The 25,648-nt window shown below is 39.4% G+C and overlaps 3 protein-coding genes across 4 annotated transcripts; 1 reads left to right on the forward strand and 2 right to left on the reverse strand.

Annotated features, from left to right (window-relative positions):
* Positions 1-2,654: 2,654 nt before the first annotated feature.
* LOC148204006 (uncharacterized) lies at positions 2,655-5,575 on the reverse strand. Its single transcript, XM_088107827.1, has 6 exons — positions 5,416-5,575; positions 4,519-5,358; positions 3,848-4,209; positions 3,612-3,652; positions 2,916-3,527; positions 2,655-2,748 (listed from the first exon to the last, which is right to left on the reverse strand). Exons 1-6 carry the CDS (start codon positions 5,573-5,575, stop codon positions 2,655-2,657), a joined length of 2,109 nt encoding a protein of 702 aa, XP_087963953.1.
* An 11,466-nt stretch (positions 5,576-17,041) lies between these two features.
* LOC148204007 (uncharacterized) lies at positions 17,042-19,904 on the forward strand. The gene is made up of 4 exons (XM_088106824.1): positions 17,042-17,305; positions 17,396-17,505; positions 17,581-17,768; positions 18,974-19,904. The coding sequence occupies exons 1-4, from the start codon at positions 17,133-17,135 to the stop codon at positions 19,685-19,687; spliced, it is 1,185 nt and encodes a 394-aa protein (XP_087962950.1). The 5' UTR covers positions 17,042-17,132; the 3' UTR covers positions 19,688-19,904.
* Positions 19,905-20,564: 660 nt separating this feature from the next.
* LOC124822490 (pentatricopeptide repeat-containing protein At5g48910) lies at positions 20,565-25,540 on the reverse strand. Of its 2 annotated transcripts, XM_088106826.1 has the most exons (3): positions 23,482-25,540; positions 23,265-23,391; positions 20,565-20,810 (listed from the first exon to the last, which is right to left on the reverse strand). In XM_088106826.1, exons 1-3 carry the CDS (start codon positions 25,392-25,394, stop codon positions 20,718-20,720), a joined length of 2,133 nt encoding a protein of 710 aa, XP_087962952.1. In that variant the 5' UTR covers positions 25,395-25,540; the 3' UTR covers positions 20,565-20,717. The 2 variants fall into 2 exon arrangements, with proteins under 2 accessions (XP_087962952.1, XP_087962953.1); XM_088106827.1 differs by having other exon boundaries at positions 20,788-20,810; positions 23,265-25,540.
* Between the last annotated feature and the right edge of the window lie 108 nt (positions 25,541-25,648).

A 25,648-nucleotide genomic window follows, 5' to 3' on the forward strand; every position in this document is an offset into this window, starting at 1 on the left:
ATTTTGAACTCTAAGTAAAAGACCTACATAACTCATGCTCGACCAGAATCCTTCCCAAATGAAAGTATTCCAATTCCAAGAAGTTTACTGGAACACCAAACGGTCGAGAACCGTTTAATGTCGGACACACATTATCATAGGGAATTTGATATTCAAGTTTCACTTACGTTCACTACTTCTAAGCATGTATATTTCATATTCCCACGTATCACTCATATCATACATTTCAACCAACATATACCATGTTCATGCAGTACAACAACGTTCGACCATGCATACTCAACCAATATACACTTCATACTTATAATCATATACCAACAATCAAATAACACAGTTCATACTTCATGCGACACACATAATGTTCATACAATACAAGACAAACATACGAATTAAATTTAATAAGCTTCCCTTACCTGAATAGCAGTGTACTCCCGAAAAGTAAGGTTTCGTCCGACCTCTAACAGCGTCCTACCCTCAGGTTTCGCTCGACAACTTTCACTTAATCTAAAACACCAGAAATCAGAAACAACTCAGACCTATAACCCATGCATGCAACTGAATCTTAGTTTGCATGTACTACAGAACAAACGTTCAGATCGACGTCCAGAGTCGAGTGACTTACCGGTTAAAGAACTAGGATCTGTTCGGTTCGGATTGAAGCTCACGGTGCCAGGAACGTTCCTACGGTTCTGAAACGTGATCGGAGAAGAAGAGGATGAGTTACAGTAAAGAGAAGGTGAAGGTTTCTAGAGAGAAGTTGGAGAAAACGAAAAGTTGGGTTCTGAGGAAGAAGATGAATGGTGCAGGTGAGAGAGGGAATTTTCAAAAATTCTAGTTGTGTCAACTCACGTTCAGTCGACGAACGTCTCCCAAGTTGACACCTGCACACCGAACTCTGAAATGGGAAGCTTCTCCCGCGACAGGTTGCGTGTGTGCATGCAGTGTTTGGTACGTTTTTAATGTTTCAGAGAAATGATGGGCGCGGCTTTTCCGTGTACGACAGAGAGGGAGGGGATCAGATTAGGTAGTGGGTTTTACTGGCTGAGTAATGATGTGGCGTGCATTAAGGGTGAGGATGTCAGAAAATTATCTTTGCTAAAATCAAGGGTCTTACATTCTCCCTAACTACAAAAATTTTCGTCCTCGAAAATTAAAACTTACCCGTAAACAAGTGCGGGTACAAGTCCTTCATGGCGCTCTCCACTTCCCACGTTGAGTCACCGGTTTTAGCGTCCCACACTACCTTCACCAAGCGAACGTCCTTTCCTTTGTGTAGCCTGGTGCGACTGTCTTCCACACGTACTGGTTGTAACTCCAGTGTTCGGTCTGGGCGCAATTGGACGTTTTCCAACTCCAACACATGAGAAGGATTAGCTATATACTTCCGGAGTTGGGAAACGTGGAAGACAGGATGGAGGTTCGACAGTTGAGGCGGTAGTGCAAGTTCGTAAGCTACTGGTCCGATTTTCCTCAGAATTTGATAGGGTCCGACGAACTTCGGGGATAATTTCTTTGGTCGCATAGCTCTGCCGACTCCCGTGGTTGGATTCAGTCTAAGGAATACGTGATCGCCAGCTTGGAACTCTAACGGTCTTCTTCTCTTGTCGGCATAGGACTTCTGCCTGCTCCTCGACGTTTTCAACCTCTCCTGGATTAACTTCACTTTTTCTGTCGTCTGTTGGATAAGTTCGGGTCCAGTTAGCACATTCTCTCCTTCCTTGAACCAACAAAGTGGCGTTCGACATTTTCTCCCATAAAGAGCTTCAAACGGTGCCATTCCAATGCTCGCCTGGAAACTGTTGTTGTACGTGAACTCCACTAGCGGCAGGACCTCATCCCAGGCGCCTAAGTGATCTAGGACACACGTCCTCAGTAAGTCTTCAAGTGTCTGGATGGTCCGTTCGGACTGGCCGTCCGTCTGAGGGTGATAAGCTGAACTCATCTGCAGTTTGCTTCCCAACTCGCCTTGTAACGATTGCCAAAACCGAGATGTGAATCTCGTGTCTCGGTCAGAAATTATGCTCGACGGCACTCCATGCAGACGAACAATTTCCTGAATGTAGAGCTTGGCCAGATTGGTCATCGACATCTTCAAATTTACTGCCAGGAAATGGGCGCTCTTCGTCAGTCGATCCACGATCACCCAAATTGAATCATGATTTCTGATCGTACGTGGTAGGTGAGTCACGAAGTCCATGGATATGCTATCCCACTTCCATTCGGGAATCTCCAGCTGCTGAAGTAAGCCGCCTGGTCGTTGGTGTTCAGCCTTTGCACGCTGGCAAGTTAAACATGATGCCACAAAACGAGCGACATCACTCTTCATTCCAGGCCACCAAAATGATTTCCGGAGGTCTTGATACATCTTGGTCATGCCAGGATGCATGCTAAGACGGCTGTGATGACCTTCCTCCAGAATAATTCTCTTCAGATCTCCATCATTCGGAATGCACGTCCGGCCGTTATAACGTAAGAAACCGTCCGTTCCAGTATTAAACTCTTTGGCCTGATCCGTACCGAGGGTATCAAATATCTTCACTAACTCTTCATCCTCTCGTTGCTTCGTTCTGATCCGCTCAAACACGTCGCTGGATATTCTAAGGTTACAACACTTGATACTGTTCGACTCCAACTCAAATTGTAACCTTAGATCTCTAAAGCTTTCCACCAAACTCAGCTCGCGCACCATCATGGACGACACATGCACCACTTTTCTGCTTAGAGCGTCCGCTACCACGTTCGCCTTTCCTGGATGGTAGAGTAGCTCGAAATCATAATCCTTCAAGAACTCAAGCCACCTCCTCTGCCTCATATTCAACTCCTTCTGATCAAAGAGGTACTTGAGACTCTTGTGATCACTGAAAACTTGGAACGTGGATCCATACAAGAAATGCCTCCAAATCTTCAGTGCAAACACGACTGCTGCCAACTCTAAGTCGTGTGTGGGGTAATTCTTCTCGTGAATTTTTAGTTGTCGAGAGGCGTACGCCACTGCTCGTCTCTCTTGCATCAGCACACAGCCCAACCCTTGATGGGACGCGTCACAGTATACTTCAAAGGGCTTGGACGTGTCCGGAATGATTAGTACTGGAGTGCTCGTCAACTTATTCTTCAACTCCTGAAAACGCTCTTCACACAAATCAGTCCACGCGAATGGTTGGTCCTTCCTGGTAAGCTGTGTAAGTGGCGCTACTATCTTAGAAAATCCTTCAATGAAGCGTCGATAGTAGCCCGCGAGACCAATGAAACTCCTTACTTCCGTGACCGAACGCGGACTTTCCCATTCCATAACTGCTCGTACCTTTGCCGGGTCCACAGAGATTCCTTCAGCTGACACAATGTGCCCCAAGAACTGCACGTTCTTCATCCAAAATTCACACTTTGATAACTTGGCGTACAGTTTCTTCTCCCTCAACACTCCAAGCACAATCCGCAAGTGTTCTTCATGCTCTTCATGGCTCTTGGAGTAAATCAGGATATCATCAATGAAGACCACTACGAACTTGTCCAGATATGGTCGGAATATCCTGTTCATGTAGTCCATGAAGATTGCTGGCACGTTCGTCACACCAAACGGCATCACTACATACTCGTAGTGTCCGTAACGAGACCTGAAAGCAGTCTTCTGGATGTCGCTCTCCTTCACCCTGATCTGATGATATCCCGAACGCAAATCAATCTTAGAAAACACCGTCGCCCCATGCAGTTGATCCAATAAATCATCTATCCTTGGCAGCGGGTACTTATTCTTGATGGTCAGCTTGTTCAATTGCCTGTAGTCTATACATAACCGAGAGCTGCCATCCTTCTTTTTCACCAAGAGCACAGGCGCTCCCCATGGTGATACGCTCGGCCTGATAAAATTCTTCTCCATCAGCTCTTCAATCTGCTTTTTGAGTTCAATCAGCTCTGCAGGCGCCATTCGGTATGGTTGAACAGAGATAGGTGCTGCTGTCGTCACCAAGTCAATAGTGAATTCAATTTCACGAACCGGAGGAAGTCCAGGGATATCTTCCGGAAAAACATCAGAGAATTCGTCCACTACCTTGGACGATCGTTCCTCATTCGCATTCACAACTTCACTGTCTTCGTGCGTCATGATGAGGAAACAGTTGGCGCCTTCCATAATATCTTCCTTCAGCTGACCGAACGTCACTGAAAGAACTTCCTCTACTTCACCAGGAAAGATTAATTTCTTCGCTCCACAATCTATGAGAATGCGATTGGCATTCAGCCAATCCATTCCCAAAATTACCTCTAAGTCTTTTAGAGGCAAACATATGAGGTTCACCTTGTATCTATGCCCTTCTACCTCAATAGGACATCTAACACACACAGTAGATGTCCTGATCTCACCAGCTGCTGGGGTCGACACCACCATATCAAACTGCATCTCGCTCTCAGCTATTCCCAACTTATCAACGCACGCCTTCGAGATGAAGGAGTGTGTCGCCCCCGAATCAAACAACACACAACATTGCTTTCCATAAATCAAGCAGGTACTGGTGATGAGCGTACCTGAACTCGCTGCTTCCGCTCCAGTAATGGCATACACACGTCCAACAGCGTGGGCTCGACCACCTCTCCCTTGCTGGTTCCTTCCAGCGTTCGGCGGCCTCATAACAGCGCGTCCGCCCATATTGCATTCACTCTCCAGATGTCCATTTCTTCTACATCGAGTGCAGAATTTACCTCCCATCAGCTGTGGGCAGGAAGAACGGTAGTGTGGTCCTCCACACTGGAAACAAGTAACGTTCACTTGCCCAGACTGTCCGACAGGAACGATTGCTTGTGATCCGCTTGCATGAGATGGTTGACTAGGACGAGCGTACGGAGTCCTGTTCCGGTTCAGATTGGGCCTCGACAGAACTGGCCCCCTTGACGCTTGTTGTTTCTTATGTCGTTCCACCTCAGCCATATTTTTCTCTAACACCTTGGCTCTCTCCACCATGGCTGGGAACGACCGAATGCACAAACTGGATATCAACACCTTAAGATCACTTCTTAGCCCGTTTTCAAACTTTCGGCACTGCCACTCCTCACTTGTCGCCATAGTATTGAACCTCACCAAGTGCTTGAACTTATTTGTATATTCTGAAACTGACATACCCCCTTGGACCAGCTGTAGAAATTCCACCTCTTTTGCAAACCGAACGCTGTCAGGGAAGTATTCTTCATAAAATTTACTTCTAAACACTTCCCAAGTGATTGGTTGTTGAGTGTCCATCAGAATGGCTCTCGCGCTTGCCCACCAGTGGCTCGCTTCTCCAGTCAATAAATACTCCGTGTACGCCAACCTGTTCTCATCTGGACATCTCTTGGCGTTAAAAATCCTCTCTATATCCCTCAGCCACTGATCTGCCTCATCAGGGAGGCACTTCCCACTGAATTTAGCCGGATGATGTTGGAGAAAACTCTCCAAGCTCCACTCAGCAGCAGGTTGGGCAGCGTTGGAAGAGGACGCTCCCGGCGTGCCTCTGGTGGCGGCAATGAGTTCCATTAATTGTCGCTGAGTAGCTTCGGAGTTCTCGCGTGCGGCCTCAAGACTTCTTAAAGCAGCTGCGTTCTGCTCCATTAGTGTAGCATTTTGTTGTTGCAATCGTTCGATCACGGTTTCCAACAATCTGGCACTGTCGGTCGTATCCGATCCATTGGGTGGTGGAGGAGGAGGAAGTCTAGGCGCCATTTGTTCTCTGAACACAGAGAAAAACGAGCGTTAGTTCTGTCCAAGAGTTAAAATAATAATAACTCATTAAACATATAAAAGCACACAGCAAAAACACAGTGCACTCATAACCCTACAGTGTCCTTTAAAAGAACAAAACTGCTTTGATACCACTAATGTAACATCCCAAAATATAGTGATAACCATAATCAGAATTAATTACATTAATCATTAAAACAGTGCAGTCTTTACAAGAAGATACTAGGTTCAGCACGTCGAACGGCTTAAAATACAAAATGTAATGTAGCCGACGGTATCCAAATTCTAAGACTAAACAAAATTACTAACAGCTACCACTTGTCGAGCACTCTAGGGCTCGACCTTAACCTCTACTTCAACCAGATTGGCATCTTCCAAAATTTCTTCTACCAGCGCCTCTTCCAGCAGCTCACTTCCATCTGCTCCCATCCACATGGATGATCATCGCAAGGACACGACGGACGTACAAAGCCAATCGACAACACAAAGAAGAGAACACAGGGTAAGCTTATTGAATTTAATTCAAGTAAAATCATTCATTTCATAGTACATCAACATATCAAATATTTCACAACATATGATTAAATCAATCCCTTAACTCAAATCCATTCCTGATACTAGACTGACCGTCCGGACTGTATGAATCTGTGTAGCTACAGGCGTCCTTGCACCCGAGTGGTGTAGTAACTGTATTACACTCGACAGCTGCCACTCGAGGTTAGTCCGTTTCTTACGTCGCCCATGTTAACTTATGGACTAAGGACCTCCTGCCATTCCCACACATGAACCACTCTCCTCTACGTGAAGACGAGTGTCACGGAATATCAGGATGGACCCAGCCAGCATTAGCATGCCCACAGTCATACTTTACCAAATTCCACATTCAACATATGTGAGTCGTTCCTCCCTGGAACGCTCGTACAACAATCATAAACATTTAATCGTCTCATATAATGTTCATCATTCAAAACCTTTCACTTTTATTCTCATTTTTTTGTCTTTCAGTCCGAGTACGTAAATATTGAACTTTCAGCCCTCTTTGTAACGAGGACGACCGAGAACGGGTGCTCGACACTGTCGGTCGACACAGATGAATGATCTGTATTAAGAAGGGTGCTCGACACTGTCGGTCGACACAGATGAATGATCTGTATTACGAAGGGTGCTCGACATTGTCGGTCGACACAGATGAATGATCTGTATTATCAAGGGTGCTCGACACTGTCGGTCGACACAGATGAAGGATCTGTATTACGAAGATGCTCGACATTGACGGTCGACACAGATGAATGATCTGTATTACGAGGATGCTCGACACTATTGGTCGACACAGATGAAGGATCTGTATTTCAAGGATTTTTCAAGAAAGAGTAAGAGCGCTTGGTGTAAGACCGAGCACTACCCAATACGATTACTATGTGTAAGGTCGACACTGCTCATTTTGAACTCTAAGTAAAAGACCTACATAACTCATGCTCGACCAGAATCCTTCCCAAATGAAAGTATTCCAATTCCAAGAAGTTTACTGGAACACCAAACGGTCGAGAACCGTTTAATGTCGGACACACATTATCATAGGGAATTTGATATTCAAGTTTCACTTACGTTCACTACTTCTAAGCATGTATATTTCATATTCCCACGTATCACTCATATCATACATTTCAACCAACATATACCATGTTCATGCAGTACAACAACGTTCGACCATGCATACTCAACCAATATACACTTCATACTTATAATCATATACCAACAATCAAATAACACAGTTCATACTTCATGCGACACACATAATGTTCATACAATACAAGACAAACATACGAATTAAATTTAATAAGCTTCCCTTACCTGAATAGCAGTGTACTCCCGAAAAGTAAGGTTTCGTCCGACCTCTAACAGCGTCCTACCCTCAGGTTTCGCTCGACAACTTTCACTTAATCTAAAACACCAGAAATCAGAAACAACTCAGACCTATAACCCATGCATGCAACTGAATCTTAGTTTGCATGTACTACAGAACAAACGTTCAGATCGACGTCCAGAGTCGAGTGACTTACCAGTTACAGAACTAGGATCTGTTCGGTTCGGATTGAAGCTCACGGTGCCAGGAACGTTCCTACGGTTCTGAAACGTGATCGGAGAAGAAGAGGATGAGTTACAGTAAAGAGAAGGTGAAGGTTTCTAGAGAGAAGTTGGAGAAAACGAAAAGTTGGGTTCTGAGGAAGAAGATGAATGGTGCAGGTGAGAGAGGGAATTTTCAAAAATTCTAGTTGTGTCAACTCACGTTCGGTCGACGAACGTCTCCCAAGTTGACACCTGCACACCGAACTCTGAAATGGGAAGCTTCTCCCGCGACAGGTTGCGTGTGTGCATGCAGTGTTTGGTACGTTTTTAATGTTTCAGAGAAATGATGGGCGCGGCTTTTCCGTGTACGACAGAGAGGGAGGGGATCAGATTAGGTAGTGGGTTTTACTGGCTGAGTAATGATGTGGCGTGCATTAAGGGTGAGGATGTCAGAAAATTATCTTTGCTAAAATCAAGGGTCTTACATTTACTATTAAAAATAACTTATATTTTGAAGTAAATTATTAAATAAATACGTAAAAATAGAAAATTTAATTATTTAATTTAAAAATTAAAAATAAATAAACATAGATAAATCGATCGATAATGTCGTTATGGTAAAAATGTGAAATAATGTACAGTTGCTAACAGAATTTGTCGAACTTTTTAAAGATTGAGTACAAGATGATAAATAAAAATTTCAAGTTATTGAAATAATTTTTTTCTATTTAATATTATTGGCTTAACTTCAATAAAAATTATTTAAAATGAGACTAGATTTATTAACTTAATTATTGGTTTTTTTATGGGAGTAGGCAAATCAGTCTATTATATTATCATAATAGATAGATTTTAAAAAAATTACAAAAATAAACAAAATGTGCATGTTTAATGAGTGATGATTAATTTGTATTGGTACTAAAAAATCATATTTAATGAGTTAATAATGTTTTTAATAAATCATAATTTTATTTAGGAAAACAAATTATTTACTTTCTATATGTTCTTACTAATTGTTTCGGTGGATAATTTTGGGACCGAGAGACTAACCTGTTGATGTGTTTGGGCCGCTCGCTCGCTTTCAAACTCCTGCTATTGGCCGATCGGTGTTGGCACAAACCGATCGGTCTTCCTCTTGACGTGGGAGGATGTACCTGCAAAAGGTACTCCGACGCCCAAGTTAGGCGTGTGATTTGAAGAGCCTCGGCTCTTAGTTGAATATTTAGCGAATGGTTATCCCTATTGAGTATTTGAGAGTAGCGTAGAGTGAATAATGCGTAAGTGGAACGTACCTGGCTTTTGGCCCTGGCTTTGTATTTATTATTTTCCTAAACTGATATGAGCCCAATAAAATATAAACAGAATAAGATATAAACAGATTACCTGGATATCCGGTTGGTTGTTGGTAACCACTCGGTTAATATTTTATACTGTACACTAATCAATTCTGATTTTTACCTCTCTTTTTTTTTTCATTGTCTATAACTTCACATTTAGTGATTTTATTCATTGATCCTATTTTCTTTTTTAACATTACTTTAATATTCATTTTGACACATTACTACTAATTTATTCTTATCTCTTATATGATATGCATGCGTCTTGTAGTTATTTCAAGTAGTAAAAGAAGGTAGTTAATATTATTTTCCTTTTGTGCAATAATGTGTCTCTAATAATATCATGGTAATTTTTCATTGTATAAATAAGTTTTATATATTATTAAGCTTTTACCCAAATCCTAATCAACTACATTGATCTTAAAAAAAAACTTTTTTAATTGTTCTATTAATTATTAATCTGAAAATAATAAGTTTATGAAAAAGTTTAAATTTGGAAATTAAATTAAACACTTACTAAAAAAGAGCAAGAGACTTTCAAGATACTCAAATATCGAGTTTATTTTATTGAAATTTGGAATCAAGTTTTATTGCTTTAATTCATTCCTTTTTAAATACTTATATCTAGTAGTATTTTTTATATATTATAATTTTTTATTTAAAAATGTATAGATGTGTCAACTAAACAAATATGAGTCAAGCTATTCAAAACCCACAAGAAGAATTGCATCACAAAAAAGAGCTATGGATAAAATTTTAAAAGTATATAAAAAAAATGAAAATACATGTGAGTGTTTTTTGAAATAGTAAGATAATAACAAAATTGATATGAGTAAAAATAATAATAAAAAAAGAGAAGTAGTTAGTAACAAGGATATTTTTGATTTTCAACCATTATAATATACAAAATGAGTTAATAAATTTATTAGCGGATGAAACTAAAACAGAAATTATAAAAAAAATTAGGGATGCAAAATATTATTTAATCGTACTTAATTGTACTCAAGATATAAGTCATCAAAAGAAAATGTCTTTTGCATTATGATGTGTGGATATTTCATCAACTCTAATACAAGTTAACGAGTATTTTCTTAGAATTTTTAAAAGTAGATGATAAAAGTGGAAATATCTTTTTAATGATATTATAGATTAATTAAAATAATGTTAGACTTGATATTAATGACATTAAAGGACAAGATATGATAATATCTAATAAGAAAAGGAAACAGTAATGTATGAAAAAAAAATATATATTGACATTTATCTTAATCATTTTATATTATGTGGTTGTCATAGTTTAAACTTAATACTTTATGATATGGCTAACTCTAGTCCTAAAGCTACATTTTTGTGTGTTACATGTAGCATTCCAATTTAAGATGTGACCAGTAAAATATAAAACTTTTCAACTTGTAAAAAAATTAAATTTCAACCATTTCAAATATTGAAGTGTCTATTAAAATCTTAAAATAATGAAAAAAAAAGCTAAAAGAAATTCAAAATCTAATCCTTATAAATAATTGTTATGAAATAATAAAATATTATGTTATTAACTAAGGAAAAACATTTAATAACCCTGAAAATTCTCCAAACACTCACTCATTGTTTTATTCATCAACTAGAACATTTGCAAAATTGTTTACTTTCGTATAACAAATAGAGTTATACGATCATCACACAAACACAAACAAGCAATGGTGAACTAACAAAATAAACATTAAATAGTAATACATCACAATACGACAATTATAAAGTAAATTCTACATTTATACAACCCTAACCACAATCAAATCAAACCATTCATTCAATCCTTTCAAACCCAGACTTCTACTCAAACAAACCATGCCAACACTATCAGTCCAAGCACTCTTATATCCTTTTTTGTACTTCGACCACTCATCCTGTTTACTAAAATAGGGTTTGCATACCAAAACAAGGTTTTCTTGTCACTAAAACAAGGTTTACTCACCCAAGCAAGACTTTCCTGATCACTAAAATAAAATTTATTCACCAAAACAGGAATTTCTTGTTCACAAAAACACGGTCTACGGACTAAAGCAAGACTTTCTCGATTCCACTACCAATGAATACCTAAAAAACAAAGTATCGACAATTACACACAACCAACATCACAAAATGGTTCATCATATAAACATCACAACACATTCAAAGCCACATTTTCATCCCATAAAAAGAAAATACGTGGTAAGATAAATAAAATGTTGCAACCCTTATATAAGAGATATGGCAACACCAAAAGTGCACTCAATGCATACTATAACATACAATAATTCTTATGTCTAAAAATTCATTCCCATGCCTGGACCCTAGCAACATGTTTTACCCCATGATAAACCTTAAAACACAATCCAACATTACCACACAAACTCAAAATGGAAAAGAAATCCCTAGCGGTTCTCCCCATTACAAATTTACCACATACAGAGAAACCAATCAAACCACTTAAACCCCTCCCCCCCTTCTCACCCCCCCCCCCCCCCCCCCCCTCCTTCCCCGGGTGTGCACACGACAACATACAATATGGTTAACATAGTCCTACCTTTGAATGAAAAAGACAAAATATAACACTAAAACACTTAACTTACACCAAAACCACATTAATTCATAAAGTTATCATAATATCAAACACACCCACTTAACTACTCTAGGGAAAATGCACGTAACCACCAAAAACGCATTAGGCCACCCCACCCAAAGACATGCAATGTACCCCTATAGTTCCAATGCACCTCAAGGCATGTTCTAATGAAGTCCTATACAACATAGTAGCATAGCATGATCACCTCAACAACTTGGTTTATATAACAAACCTAACCTCACCCTTATCGAAACCCTGTAGAAAAAAAAAACCATGTATCCTTTCCATTTATACTCGTGTGTGTGTGTATATATATATACCTCTAACTCTACATGTTCACAGTTCAAAATAATTTGTACATGGAGCCTGTAAGCTAAACCTTCTCATGCATGATCACTTTAACATAATCTCAATCCAAAACTACATGCCTCATGTTCGACCAACCTACACCTAGACCCATATAGTATAACCACCTCTTAGTTAGACTGAGAAACTCAACCACCTCCACCCCTAAAATGTGCGGCTACAAAGACCCATACCTTGTGACGTAACCAGTGTTGCCTAACGTGAAAGTTCAACAAAACCCTTCACCTAATGAACCATAAAAACCCTTATGCACCCTAGTAAATGCTACAACCCCACACTAAAATGCAGTAAATACAATGTTTCCCTACGTGGAAAATAAGGAAACCATTGCACCACACCAAGAAACCTAGAAACTCATGTTGTTCAACGTGAATACCATGAGACTCAAGTCCCATGCAATCCATTTTCATACATAAAACACTTGTAACCCTATATTATATATAATAAACTACATAACTTTGCTTGGAAGATCCACATGCACACATGTTCTATAACTACCTCAAAGGTTGTAACCCAACCCATCATACATGCAACCAACTATTATACTTTCACAACATACGTCAAGAAGAGAAGGGAACATGTGATTTCATATAACCAAAACAATCATATATATATATATATATATATATATATATATATATATATATATATATATATATATATATATATATATATATATATATATATGTATGTACAGTATAAAATATTAACCGAGTGGTTACCAACAACCAACCGGATATCCAGGTAATCTGTTTATATCTTATTCTGTTTATATTTTATTGGGCTCATATCAGTTTAGGAAAATAATAAATACAAAGCCAGGGCCAAAAGCCAGGTACGTTCCACTTACGCATTATTCACTCTACGCTACTCTCAAATACTCAATAGGGATAACCATTCGCTAAATATTCAACTAAGAGCCGAGGCTCTTCAAATCACACGCCTAACTTGGGCGTCGGAGTACCTTTTGCAGGTACATCCTCCCACGTCAAGAGGAAGACCGATCGGTTTGTGCCAACACCGATCGGCCAATAGCAGGAGTTTGAAAGCGAGCGAGCGGCCCAAACACATCAACAGGTTAGTCTCTCGGTCCCAAAATTATCCACCGAAACATTTTGGCGCCCACCGTGGGGCCGAGCGTCAAACCCAATGATGACCACGAGGAGCATAGAGATGCAACGAAGGCACGCAGAAGAAATTGCAATGTTGAGAGCAGAGCGAGGTCGTGCCGAACGGTCCGCACAACACTCGGAGTCCACAGCCGATCGGGGTAACAACCAACACAATGATAACGCTGGAAGTCGTAATCAGCAGCCATCTCGGCATACTGACCCGAACGATCGGGGAAGAAGGGAGTCATCCCCCTTACGAACCGATCGGCCCTCCAGTCTGCTCCCTTTCACTGCGATCATCATGCAAACTCCAATGCCAGAGAAGAACCCTCCTGTGTTGGATAAGTATGATGGATCGACAGATCCCGACAATCATCTCAGGATTTTCACCAATGCAATGATGTTCTACACGGACAGTGATCCGGTTATGTGCAGAGCCTTCTCCTTATCACTCAAGGACGAAGCATTGGAGTGGTATAACACTCTTCCCCCAAACACAGTGGATTGCTTCGCCACTGTGGAAAACCTTTTTAAAAGGCAATACGCCTCCAATCGTAATCAGGAAGTAACGCCAGCGGAATTGGTAAATACTAAACAGGAAAAGGGAGAAACTTTGAAGGCCTTTATGAAAAGGTATATGGAAACTGCACGACGAGTTAAAGAGGTAAGTCAATCTTTTATCATCACCAATTTGCCTTCATGTCTAAGACCAGAGTATTTTGCTGAGAAATTATATGCACGACCGCCAAAAACTATGGAGGAGCTCCAAGAACGAATAGCAGAATTCATCCGCATGGAGGATATGCGAATTTCACAAAGAAAGCGACAACAAGAAGCTGAGGCAACCGAAGGTAGAAAGGACGGTAAAAGACCGTTCAACAATAATGGTAAAGCTGGGGAATCTCCCCGAACGTTTAAGTTTCATCACTATACAACCCTCAACGCACCTAGGGCAAAAGTTCTTGAAGAAGCTCTAAACACTGAACTTCTCACACTCCAAACGAAACCATCTCCAAGATATGCAGATGAAAGGAAGAGCTGTCATTTCCATCAGAATCGTGGGCATACTACAGAAGAATGCATTACGCTGAAAAACGAAATAGAACGTCTCATTCGGGCAGGACATCTCCGTAAGTACATACAGGAAAAAAGAAGAAGTCCCGAACGAACGTATCGGAATAACGCACGGGGGCGCGACTATAGTCACAGTCCTACTCGACATCGTGAACGATCGGTTCGCGGAGTTATAAACTGAAGAGAGGAATCCAAATCTCTATTTAATATCATATTTAAATTCTTGATTTAGACTTTTGTTATTTTCTTAAACATTCATTATGCAATAAATAAAACCGAGCAATTCATGCTCGAACATTAAGTTACCAGTTTCATTCAAGAATTTCGTCGTCAACACTAAAGCTCAAGTCTGTGACCGAGCGGTAAATCCTGCTCAGCAGAGAGGTAAAGCCCTCTCAAAGCCGAACGGTAAAGCCCGTTCCCTAGGAAGCACTCCTAGGTCAAAGACCGAGCGGTAAATCCCGCTCGGGAGAGAGGTAAAGCCCTCTCAAAGCCGAACGGTAAAGCCCGTTCACTAGGAAGCACTCCTCGATCAAAGCAGAGAGGTAAAGCCCTCTCGATTAATGTTGAAGATCGAGAGGTAAATTCCTCTCGGTTCCTGTTGAAGGACGAGCGGTAAATCCCGCTCGGTTAATGTAGAAGGTCGAGAGGTAAATCACTCTCGGTTAAAGTAGAAGGTCGAGAGGTAAATCCCTCTCGGTTAATGTCGAAGGTCGAGAGGTAAATCCCTCTCGGTTAATGTCGAAGGTCGAGAGGTAAATCCCTCTCGGTTAATGTCGAAGGTCGAGAGGTAAATCCCTCTCGGTTAAAGTCGAGGGTCGAGAGGTAAATCCCTCTCGGTTAATGTAGAAGGTCGAGAGGTAAATCCCTCTCGGTTAATGTCGAAGGTCGAGAGGTAAATCCCTCACGGTTAATGTCGAAGGTCGAGAGGTAAATCCCTCTCGGTTAAAGTCGAGGGTCGAGAGGTAAATCCCTCTCGGTTAATGTAGAAGGTCGAGAGGTAAATCCCTCTCGGTTAATGTCGAAGGTCGAGAGGTAAATCCCTCTCGGTTAAAGTCGAGGGTCGAGAGGTAAATCCCTCTCGGTTAATGTAGAAGGTCGAGAGGTAAATCCCTCTCGGTTAATGTCGAAGGTCGAGAGGTAAATCCCTCTCGGTTAATGTCGAAGGTCGAGAGGTAAATCCCTCTCGGTTAAAGTCGAAGGTCGAGAGGTAAATCCCTCTCGGTTAATGTAGAAGGTCGAGAGGTAAAGCCCTCTCGGTTAATGTCGAAGACCGAGAGGTAAATTCCTCTCAGTTCCTGTTGAAGGACGAGCGGTAAATCCCGCTCGGTTAATGTTGAAGGTCGAGCGGTAAAACGCTTTCAATTCCGCAAATGCAGCCTCCCTCAAACTCATCAGTCCTATAGTTAACCACGGCTAAAGCCAAACGCTTAACTCGGACTTGGGGGGCATAGTGTACAGTATAAAATATTAACCGAGTGGTTACCAACAACCAACCGGATATCCAGGTAATCTGTTTATATCTTATTCTGTTTATATTTTATTGGGCTCATATCAGTTTAGGAAAATAATAAATACAAAGCCAGGGCCAAAAGCCAGGTACGTTCCACTTACGCATTATTCACTCTACGCTACTCTCAAATACTCAATAGGGATAACCATTCGCTAAATATTCAACTAAGAGCCGAGGCTCTTCAAATCACACGCCTAACTTGGGCGTCGGAGTACCTTTTGCAGGTACATCCTCCCACGTCAAGAGGAAGACCGATCGGTTTGTGCCAACACCGATCGGCCAATAGCAGGAGTTTGAAAGCGAGCGAGCGGCCCAAACACATCAACAGGTTAGTCTCTCGGTCCCAAAATTATCCACCGAAACAATTAGTAAGAACATATAGAAAGTAAATAATTTGTTTTCCTAAATAAAATTATGATTTATTAAAAACATTATTAACTCATTAAATATGATTTTTTAGTACCAATACAAATTAATCATCACTCATTTAACATGCACATTTTGTTTATTTTTGTAATTTTTTTAAAATCTATCTATTATGATAATATAATAGACTGATTTGCCTACTCCCATAAAAAAACCAATAATTAAGTTAATAAATCTAGTCTCATTTTAAATAATTTTTATTGAAGTTAAGCCAATAATATTAAATAGAAAAAAATCATTTCAATAACTTGAAATTTTTATTTATCATCTTGTACTCAATCTTTAAAAAGTTCGACAAATTTTGTTAGCAACTGTACATTATTTCACATTTTTACCATAACGACATTATCGATCGATTTATCTATGTTTATTTATTTTTAATTTTTAAATTAAATAATTAAATTTTCTATTTTTACGTATTTATTTAATAATTTACTTCAAAATATAAGTTATTTTTAATAGTAAATCTTATTTAATTCTTAAACAAGTGACTTTCGTAAAACTATTTATTTTAGAAAAAAATTATTTATGAAATGTCTAAAATTATTACTAGAATAAATGTGAAAGCAAAAAAGTTATTTACCAAAGAATAAAAAAAGTACATAAGTTTTTAGTTTTAATATTTTTAAAATTAGAAATATTCTAAACTTGATATATTTTAATTTAGAAAAAATATAATTTGTTAAGTTAATTTGTTTTTTTACATTAGAGGAAAGTTTGACCAAATGCAGTTGTAGTTGTAAAGTTTAAAATTTGATCAAATAAATTACATTTAAATGAGACAGAAGGTAAATTTAAATTTTATGTGTGGAAGGGAATAAATCCGTATTTAGTCCAAATGCAGAAAAAAATAGAACCTTTGAGTCAAAAACGTTTACCCTAACCCCCAATTTCCCTCTTTCTCTGTTTGCACTGCTTCGTTTTGAGCAGAGAGATGAACCCTTTAACACTGGTGAAGCGCACTCAGAATATCAACGCCAGAGAAGCTGCACTCGGAATTGGCGAACAAGCTTCGTGGCACGCCAAGTACAAAGATTCCGCTTACGTATTCGTCGGTGGCATTCCCTTCGATCTCACCGAGGGTGACCTGCTCGCCGTTTTTGCTCAGTATTTCGCTTCCCTTTTCCATTTCAATTCATCAACTCTTTTTATTTTCTTTTTCTTTTAAATCTGAATGATATTTTTTTTATTACTCAGATATGGGGAGGTTGTTGATGTTAATCTCGTTAGAGACAAGGGCACCGGAAAATCAAAGGGTTTTGCGTTTCTTGCGTATGAGGATCAAAGGAGCACAAATCTTGCTGTGGGTGGGTCTCTATTTTCTTTATTTTTTAATGGACACAATGGTGAATTTCGTTGTGATGTTTATTTGTGTAACTCAGATAATTTAAATGGGGCTCAGATTATGGGTAGAATTATTAGGGTGGACCATGTTGACAAGTACAAGAAGAAAGAGGAAGAAGACGAGGAGACAGAGCGGCAGAAGAGGGAGGCACGGGGCGTTTGTCGTGCGTTTCAAAGGGGTGATTGTACTCGTGGAGCTAGCTGCAAGTTTTCTCATGATGAGCAAGTAAGATAACTGTTTTATGACAATGTTTGAGAAATGCTGCAAGTTTTCTGATGATGAACAAGTAAGATAACTGTTGTATGATGATGTTAGAATAATGCTGCAAGTTTTCTCATGATGAGCAAGTAAGATAACTGTTATATGATAATGTCAGAGTAATTTGTTTTTCTTTTTCTTTTTATGCTATGTTTTAGATATGTGGATGATAGCTCTATTAACTCGGTGAAAACTTGGAGTTAAGGTCTATATTTTGTAAATTAAATTTTAGTATTCGTATGCAGTGCCTTTTGACTTATTGGAATTAGATTTTTATTGGTCTATGACACTTTGATATTGTTGGTTACTGTTAAGTTTCACATGATACCTTCCCCGTGTTTAATAAAACTAATTGCAGTCTTAACAGAAATGGAATTATGGAATTGAATTGCATTCACGTTTTGATTTTTATTCAAAGATCAGCGTTATATTGGTATATAATGTCATATGTTCCTGAATGTTATTATGTAATGAAGGGGCATTGTTTGACAACATGTTAATAAATGGAAATTTGGCATTGTTTGATGAACCACTGTTTTGAATGAGAATTTTATATGTCCTGACTGTAATCTAAAATTGTAATGAGTCTAATTTGATATAGTTTGTAAGTTTGCTCATTGTAGTGTATTAATGGTTGATACAGCTTAAGTTCTAACGTGAAATCTGCATGTATTTTCCTCTGTCATCCTGGCTTTCAATTATTGAGTATTACACTTTCTTTACCCAAGAAATACTTAAATGACTGCATTTCTCTCTATATGTACAATTTACATTCCTTCATACACGAGTGAATATGCATTATACGGAAGCTCCATTTGATATAAACTAGCTTCTCAGGATTTCCTCCCTCTTGCTATTATTGTTGGCAGCATCAACAACTAGTTTAGACCTCCACTATCAAATTTTGGATATTAGCGGAAATTTAAATATTAAAATTTGAGCGAGGGCATTTTAATTGAAATATATCCTAAGGAAAAGTAGTGTAATTTGCTGCACTTTGTTGTCGTGGTTGTTCGGTTGAAAATTGTTTCTCCTCCTTTTTGATTTGCCTATAGTTGAACTTTTGAAGTTGTGCTGTAAAATGTTCAAAATTTTGGAACAACATCTTACATACAGAGGGTTTACGCAGCCACCTTTTCATCTTTTTTACTGTCTTTGTTGTCATTATACAGAGAGCTGCAAATACAGGTTGGGGTCAGAAGGAAGACAATCCAAAATGGGGTCACGACAAATTTGAGGGTCCCAAAAAAGAGAGGGGATTTGGCACCAATCAACCAAATCATAATTCAGAAACTAGAGACAGAGATTCACGTTCTAAAGCCCGTTCCAATGATGCTGCATTCGACAACCAACCTAAGAGAAGTGATAGAGAAGAGAGGTCAAGGCGGTGGCGTGATGATGATGATACATATAAGGGAAGGGAAAATAATAATAGAAGAGAAGAGAAAGGATCAAGAAGGTATGGAGATGATGAATTTGAACATAATTCGAGAGAAGAGCGATATAGGAGAGAAGAAAAGAAATCAAGAAAGGATGATTACGATGATATTCCTGAGCAAACAGATCATCGTAGAAGGGAAGACAAGAGGTCAATAAAGCCAGATGATGGTGAGTATGAACTCAAGTTGAGAGATTCGGACATAAGGGAAGATAAAGGACCCCGGAGGAAGGATGAGGATGATTTTGTAAGCAAGGCAAGAGAACCTCATAGTAACAGGGAAGACAGAAGATCTCGAAAACACAGTGAAGATGAATCTGCACCAAGGTCAAGAGAAGATTATGATAGGAAGCAAGATAACAGGTTTTATAGAAGTGATAGTGATAGACCAGAGTCAAAAGTAAGACATGATTTTGAGAGGAGGGAAGAGAAAAGGTCAAGAAGGTAATGACAGTATCGAGGTGGATACGAGCATATCATTCCTTTGTTGTGGAGAGAACCTAGTTTTAGAGTACCGGAAAATCATTTGATAACCTGAAATGTGATTCAAAGCTTCTGGAATGTCTAAGTTCATTTTGTTTGTCTGATGATTTTCACTGCTGCGAACAGTGATAATCTTACTTTTGGCGTGGCTGGTTTGATAAATATTTTCGTCGGTTCAGCGATCTCCAACTACCAATGTTAATGTATCACTTATAGACAGGTCAAGTATTTTGAATTAACAAATTATATTTTTTCTAAATTAAAATATATCAAGTTTAGAATATTTCTAATTTTAAAAATATAAAAACTAAAAACTTATGTACTTTTTTTATTCTTTGGTAAATAACTTTTTTGCTTTCACATTTATTCTAGTAATAATTTTAGACATTTCATAAATAATTTTTTTCTAAAATAAATAGTTTTACGAAAGTCACTTGTTTAAGAATTAAATAAGATTTACTATTAAAAATAAGGCTTAATTACCTACTTAGTCCCCATGTTAGGAGGTAATTTTCTGTTTAGTACCCGGTTTTAAAAATGTAGGCATTTGGTACCTATGTTTTGAAATTTGTATCAATTCAATCCTATCCAGTTAACGGCGTTATAATTGATGCGAGAAATTAAGGACGTTAATGAAGATGCATTCAAACATTTGATAGCTATTCCACCCAGGTGGACGAGCGCTCGTTCGTCATCTCAGCATCCACTCATCAATTTTTTTAACGCCGTCCAGCCAACTTAACGGAAAGGACTCAATTGATATCAATTTTCAAAATTAGGGACCATTTTGATACACTTTAAAAAACGAGGACCCAATTGAGAAATTCGTACATAAATAGGGATGTAGTAAAGGATTAAACCTATTATATAATAAAGACGTCAACATTCAAATATAGAGAACAATCAGAATATGACGTGTAATTTAAGTGTGAAATTACAATCATCCAAATAAAAGGAGTGAAAATTTAAACTTGAACAGTTGAAAGGATTGATCACTACAAGTGTTCAATCAGGAAATTTCTAAGAAGACTACTCTGCAACATCAGCAACCTCCAGCTCTTGCTCCAAGGGACTCTCCTCGACAACATCTGCTCCCATCCAAGTGGATGATTATCGCCAAAGAAAATATATCCAAATTGGCACACAACACAAACAATGCAAGGGTGAGTTAGATATAAAAAGCATGTTATACATACAACATAGTTAATTCATGTCATCATACGTAAATACATATACAGGAATAATTAAAACATACTCATTAACCCACATCTCATACCCTCATACAACTCATCTTTACACCTACATAGTTCAGCTGGCACTCCCCAACACTATGTAAGGTAAATCCACACATACGACTCATATTTATGCTCGCATAGTTCAGCTGGCACTCCTCAACACTATACAAGGTAAATTCCCAACACACGATTCATCTTTACATCTGCATAGTTCAGCTGGCACTCCCCAACACTATACAAAGTAAATTCCCAACACACGACTCATCTTTACACCTGCATAGTTCAGCTGGCACTCCCCAACACTAGCAAGGTAAATCCCAACACACGACTCATCCGGATTTTGTATAACTGTCGAACTATTGGTCGTCTTTGCACTTGCATAGTTCAGCTGGTCTCTCTCCAACACTAGCAAGGTAAATCCCCCAATCTGTCTATGTCTAAATTCAAAGACTATAGACGAGGACCTCCCTCTACTCTCACCACTCACATTGTTCTTCTCTACTTGAGTATGAACAATGCTTTGAGTTTAGGGATAGACATACCATTTCAAAGCTCCATACAATTATACAGAACAACCACAATACTTCACATAACCACTTTCGTCCATCTCTCCCCGAGATGTCCGAATCATACCCCAAATCCATCATTTACATTTATCTCATTCATTCACATACTTTCACTCATATCACTTCTCAATATATAAATATTAGTACACATAATTCAACTCAAAAGAAAAATAAACTTATACAACATAATTTGTAGAATACTATTTGGAAGACCACTATTCACTTAACCCTTTATGGAACGAACGTCATTGGACGAACGTCGTTTTCCAAGCATTAAGCCGAACCACATTTTGGACGTACGTCAGTTCCGAACGCCAGGACGAACACCATTAGGACGAACGTCATTACTGAGCACTAGGCCGAACGTCATCAAATTGCTTTGGACGAACGCTACAGGACGAACGCTCAACAACAGGCCGAACACTTCTCACCGAATACCATATATTTAAAAACTTCTGAGGACGAACGCTAAGATTGATACTTAAGCCGAACGCTCATCATCGAACCCTAAGAATTTCCACCTTAAGACCGAACGCTCACTCAGATTGAAGGACGGACGCTACACTCATATGGATGGACGAACCCTACACTTTAAGGACGAACGCCTACGCTCGTCACACTGAAGACCGAACGCGACACTCATGACGAACGCGAACTCTCGTCAAACTTAAAAGCGAACACTCAGCATATTATGGCCGAGCTTTGTGGATGAACGCTAAACCGAACGCCTGAATTACTAGCCGAGCGTCTTAGAACAGATTGAACACCTTTGCCGAACACAAACGCCGAACGCCACTATGCTATTTGGACGAACGCTATGAGATTCAACTTTATAATCTCAAATTATTACCGAACGCTCAACATCACAATTAAGCAAAAGCCGAACGCTTAATATTGAAACCTAAGAATACTATCTTAAAGTTGAACGCTCACAATCACAATTACCCATGAAGGAACGCTTATGATCCAAACTTAAGAATCCAAATTAAAATCGGACGCTCACAAACAAGAATACCTTATCAAAACCGAACGCTCAACTGAACAAGACCGAACGCTCAAGATTCCAATCTTAAGACTATTAAGCCAAGACCGAACGCTCACAATTATAATCAAGCCAAAACCGAACGCTCACAATAAGAATTAAATCAAAACCGAACACTCACAAAAAAAATTAAACCATGATCGAACGCTCAAAATCCAAACCTAAGAATACCAAATAACGGCCGGACGCTCACAATCACAATTAACCAAGGCCGAACGCTTTCTTACACACCAAAACCGAACGTTTAAAGATCCAGACTTAAACTTAAGGTCGAACGATCAAGATTAAACTTAAGAATCCATATTAAGGACGAACGACTGCAATTTCTAATACTCAATACCGAACGCTCAAGATCACGTACATATCAATTTAGGGACGAACACCTAAAATTACTAGTTTCCTGTATACCGTTGGGACGAACGTCTATTATATCACTGCAAACGAACGAACGCTCGTTAACACAAAACTGAACGCTCATGTTATTTTGGCCGACCACTATTTGGTCGAGCCATTTGGACGAACGTCCAATTTTGGCATCAAATTGGACGAACGCGCGATTCTGCTGAATTCTGCAGAATCGCAGGTTTTCCAGAAACCCAGAAATCCATAAAATCCCAATTTTTATCATCCCTTTCTTCCCAGATTTGCATCAAACACAACATATATCATCAATCAAACAAAAGATCTAGCTCCCCTTACCTCTTGAAGACTTCCTTGAATCTTGAAATGCAGTGTGCGGATCCCTTCCAACTCCTTGAATCTACCAACTCTTCTCCTTAAGAAGTAGAACCCGTGCACTCCCAGCTTCTCCCTTCCTTCCTTAGTGCTGTTCTACCATCCAAGATTTACACTTAGACAATTTGGCATACAATCTTCTTTCTCTCAGCACTTCAAGTACAGCTCTAAGAACACTCACCAGTAGTCCATACAAGAACACGAACCATGTTCAAAATGGTGAAAGCGCTTCCTGTCTCGAATAACTATCTTTCGCTCATACATTTTTGCGATTAATTTCATTGAGGAATGACAATCTTCACAAATTCTCAAATTTTTCACAATACAAAGTGATGTCTTCGGGGGTGTACTAATTAAGCCAAAAGCAACAGCAATCTTCTCACTATGGTAGTGCAGCACGATTTCTTTGTTTTTCTCATCCATCTTGAGCAACACTTGTGTGGTATCTGGCATATGACCTTCCAAGCTCAACTTGTTTGAAATTTCCTTCAACATTGAGTGTATGTCTTTGGCTCTAGGATGGGAATCATCCTCAACAAGGAACTCATGAGTAACACCATCAATTTCAATCCAGCTACATCCAGGGTCTTTTCTTATATCCATGTCTTTCATCATTAACCTCACCTCTGCAACTCCATCCCAATTCCCTGATGAGGCATACATGTTGGAGAGAGCCACATATGCCCCACTGTCATGAGGAGCCAATTGCATTAAAACCTCCGCAACACGCGTACCTATTTCGATATTTTTATGCATCTTACAAGTACCAAGTAAAGCCTTCCATATGACATCATCTGGCTTCATTGGCATGCTCAATATAAGCTGTTCTGCTTCTTCAAGATAACCAGCACGACCCAGAAGATCAACCATGCACCCATAGTGTTCAATTTTAGGCTCTAATCCAACCCTATTAACCATGTCATTAAAAAATGATCTTCCCTTGTCCACTAAGCCTGCATGGCTACAAGCACTTAAGATGGCTATGTACGTAACATCACTCGGGGATATTCCACATTTTTCCATCCTCGACAAATAATTAAACACATCATTGGCTTTACCATGCATGGCAAGACCACTAATAACAACATTCCATGTTATAACATTGTTTTGAGGTAGCTCCTCAAATACCAGAATGGCCTTCTCAATGCTCCCACACTTGGCGTACATATCAACCAGAGCCGAACCAAGCACATCATCAATCCGGATCTTATTCTTCTCTGCATATAAATGCACCCATTTCCCCAACTCAAGCGCTCCAAGACGCGAAATCGCAGGCAGCACACTGATCAAAGTGACCCGGTTCGGCGACATGTCTCCCATCTGCGTCATCCTACGAAACACTTCTATGGCCTCTCTATAAAATCCATTTTGAGCATACCCAGAAATCATCACATTCCAAGAAACCACACTCCTTTGAGCCATCCTGTCAAACAAGTCCCTAGCAGTCTTAAGGTTCCCAACTCTTACATACCCATCAACCATCACATTGCATAGAACCACATTAAACTCTCCCCTCCTCTCCTCTCTCACCAACCTCCTCACATCATCAACACCCTCAACATTCCTATAAAACAAAACATGAGCATCGTCCATACTCCCACACATCACGTACATCCTTAGCAAATTAGTGACAACAAATTCATCGTTCACCAATCCAAACTTAAGAACTAACCCATGAACCTGTTTCCCTTCTTCGAACCTGGCCATGACTGCGCACGCCTTCAGAACAGATGGGAAAGTGAACCGGTTAGGCTCCACCGTTGCCTCGGTCACCATTTGGCAGAAAACAAAGAAGGCGTCCAAGAGCCTATCTTGGGTTTCAGCAAGTGCTCTTATCACAGTGTTCCAAGCAAAGCAATTCCTGTTAGGCATTTGGTCGAACACTGAGAGGGCATGCCCAATATCACGAAAATCAGACGTGGCACTGAGCCTAAGAATCTCTGTTGCTATTGTGGTGTCATGGGTTCGTGCTGTTTTGACAAAAAACGCATGCACTTGCTTCAATTCTCGCATGCTTTTGCATGTCCTGATTTGTGGGACACCAATATGTGGATCATGACATGCTGTATTGGTCTGAAACATAAAAGCATTCATCTGTGAGCAAAATTTATCTTTTCATCCAGAACAGGCGTGAATTTCAGTATCTTGCTTATGTGCATATCTCCATCTTAACAGAAGAAAACTCTCCCTTTCTAATAGAGTTGTGAATGTTTGGTTTGGAGATTGGATACTCAAAGATAAGATGAAAGAAGCTTAAATACAACTTTTGTCCTTTTATTTTTTTTTAATCATTTAGAATATCCTATTTTTATAGGATTTTCTCGATTTTATTTTTGGTTTAATCATTT

Source organism: Vigna umbellata, chromosome 2 (assembly GCF_029865625.1).
Source record: "Vigna umbellata cultivar VRB3 chromosome 2, Vumbellata_1.0, whole genome shotgun sequence".
Classification (NCBI taxonomy): Eukaryota; Viridiplantae; Streptophyta; class Magnoliopsida; order Fabales; family Fabaceae; genus Vigna; species Vigna umbellata.

Bases quoted from the DNA above. Each gene is read 5' to 3' on its own strand.
- LOC148204006 (XM_088107827.1), bottom strand. From the start codon at position 5,575: ATGGAGCAGAACGCAGCTGCTTTAAGAAGTCTTGAGGCCGCACGCGAG. The intron at 4,210-4,518 runs GTACGCTCATCA...GCATTCTCATAG, and splicing joins AGCGGAAGCAGCGAGTTCAG to ATTGTGGAGCGAAGAAATTA. The intron at 3,653-3,847 runs GTATCACCATGG...GGATATCATCAG, and splicing joins AGAATTTTATCAGGCCGAGC to ATCAGGGTGAAGGAGAGCGA.
- LOC148204007 (XM_088106824.1), top strand. From the start codon at position 17,133: ATGAACCCTTTAACACTGGTGAAGCGCACTCAGAATATCAACGCCAGA. The intron at 17,306-17,395 runs GTATTTCGCTTC...TTTATTACTCAG, and splicing joins CTGCTCGCCGTTTTTGCTCA to ATATGGGGAGGTTGTTGATG. The intron at 17,506-17,580 runs GTGGGTCTCTAT...TGTGTAACTCAG, and splicing joins GAGCACAAATCTTGCTGTGG to ATAATTTAAATGGGGCTCAG.
- LOC124822490 (XM_088106826.1), bottom strand. From the start codon at position 25,394: ATGAATGCTTTTATGTTTCAGACCAATACAGCATGTCATGATCCACAT. The intron at 23,392-23,481 runs GTGAGTGTTCTT...ATGGTAGAACAG, and splicing joins TGTTCTTGTATGGACTACTG to CACTAAGGAAGGAAGGGAGA. The intron at 20,811-23,264 runs GTAAGGGGAGCT...GGATGGGAGCAG, and splicing joins TTCAAGGAAGTCTTCAAGAG to ATGTTGTCGAGGAGAGTCCC.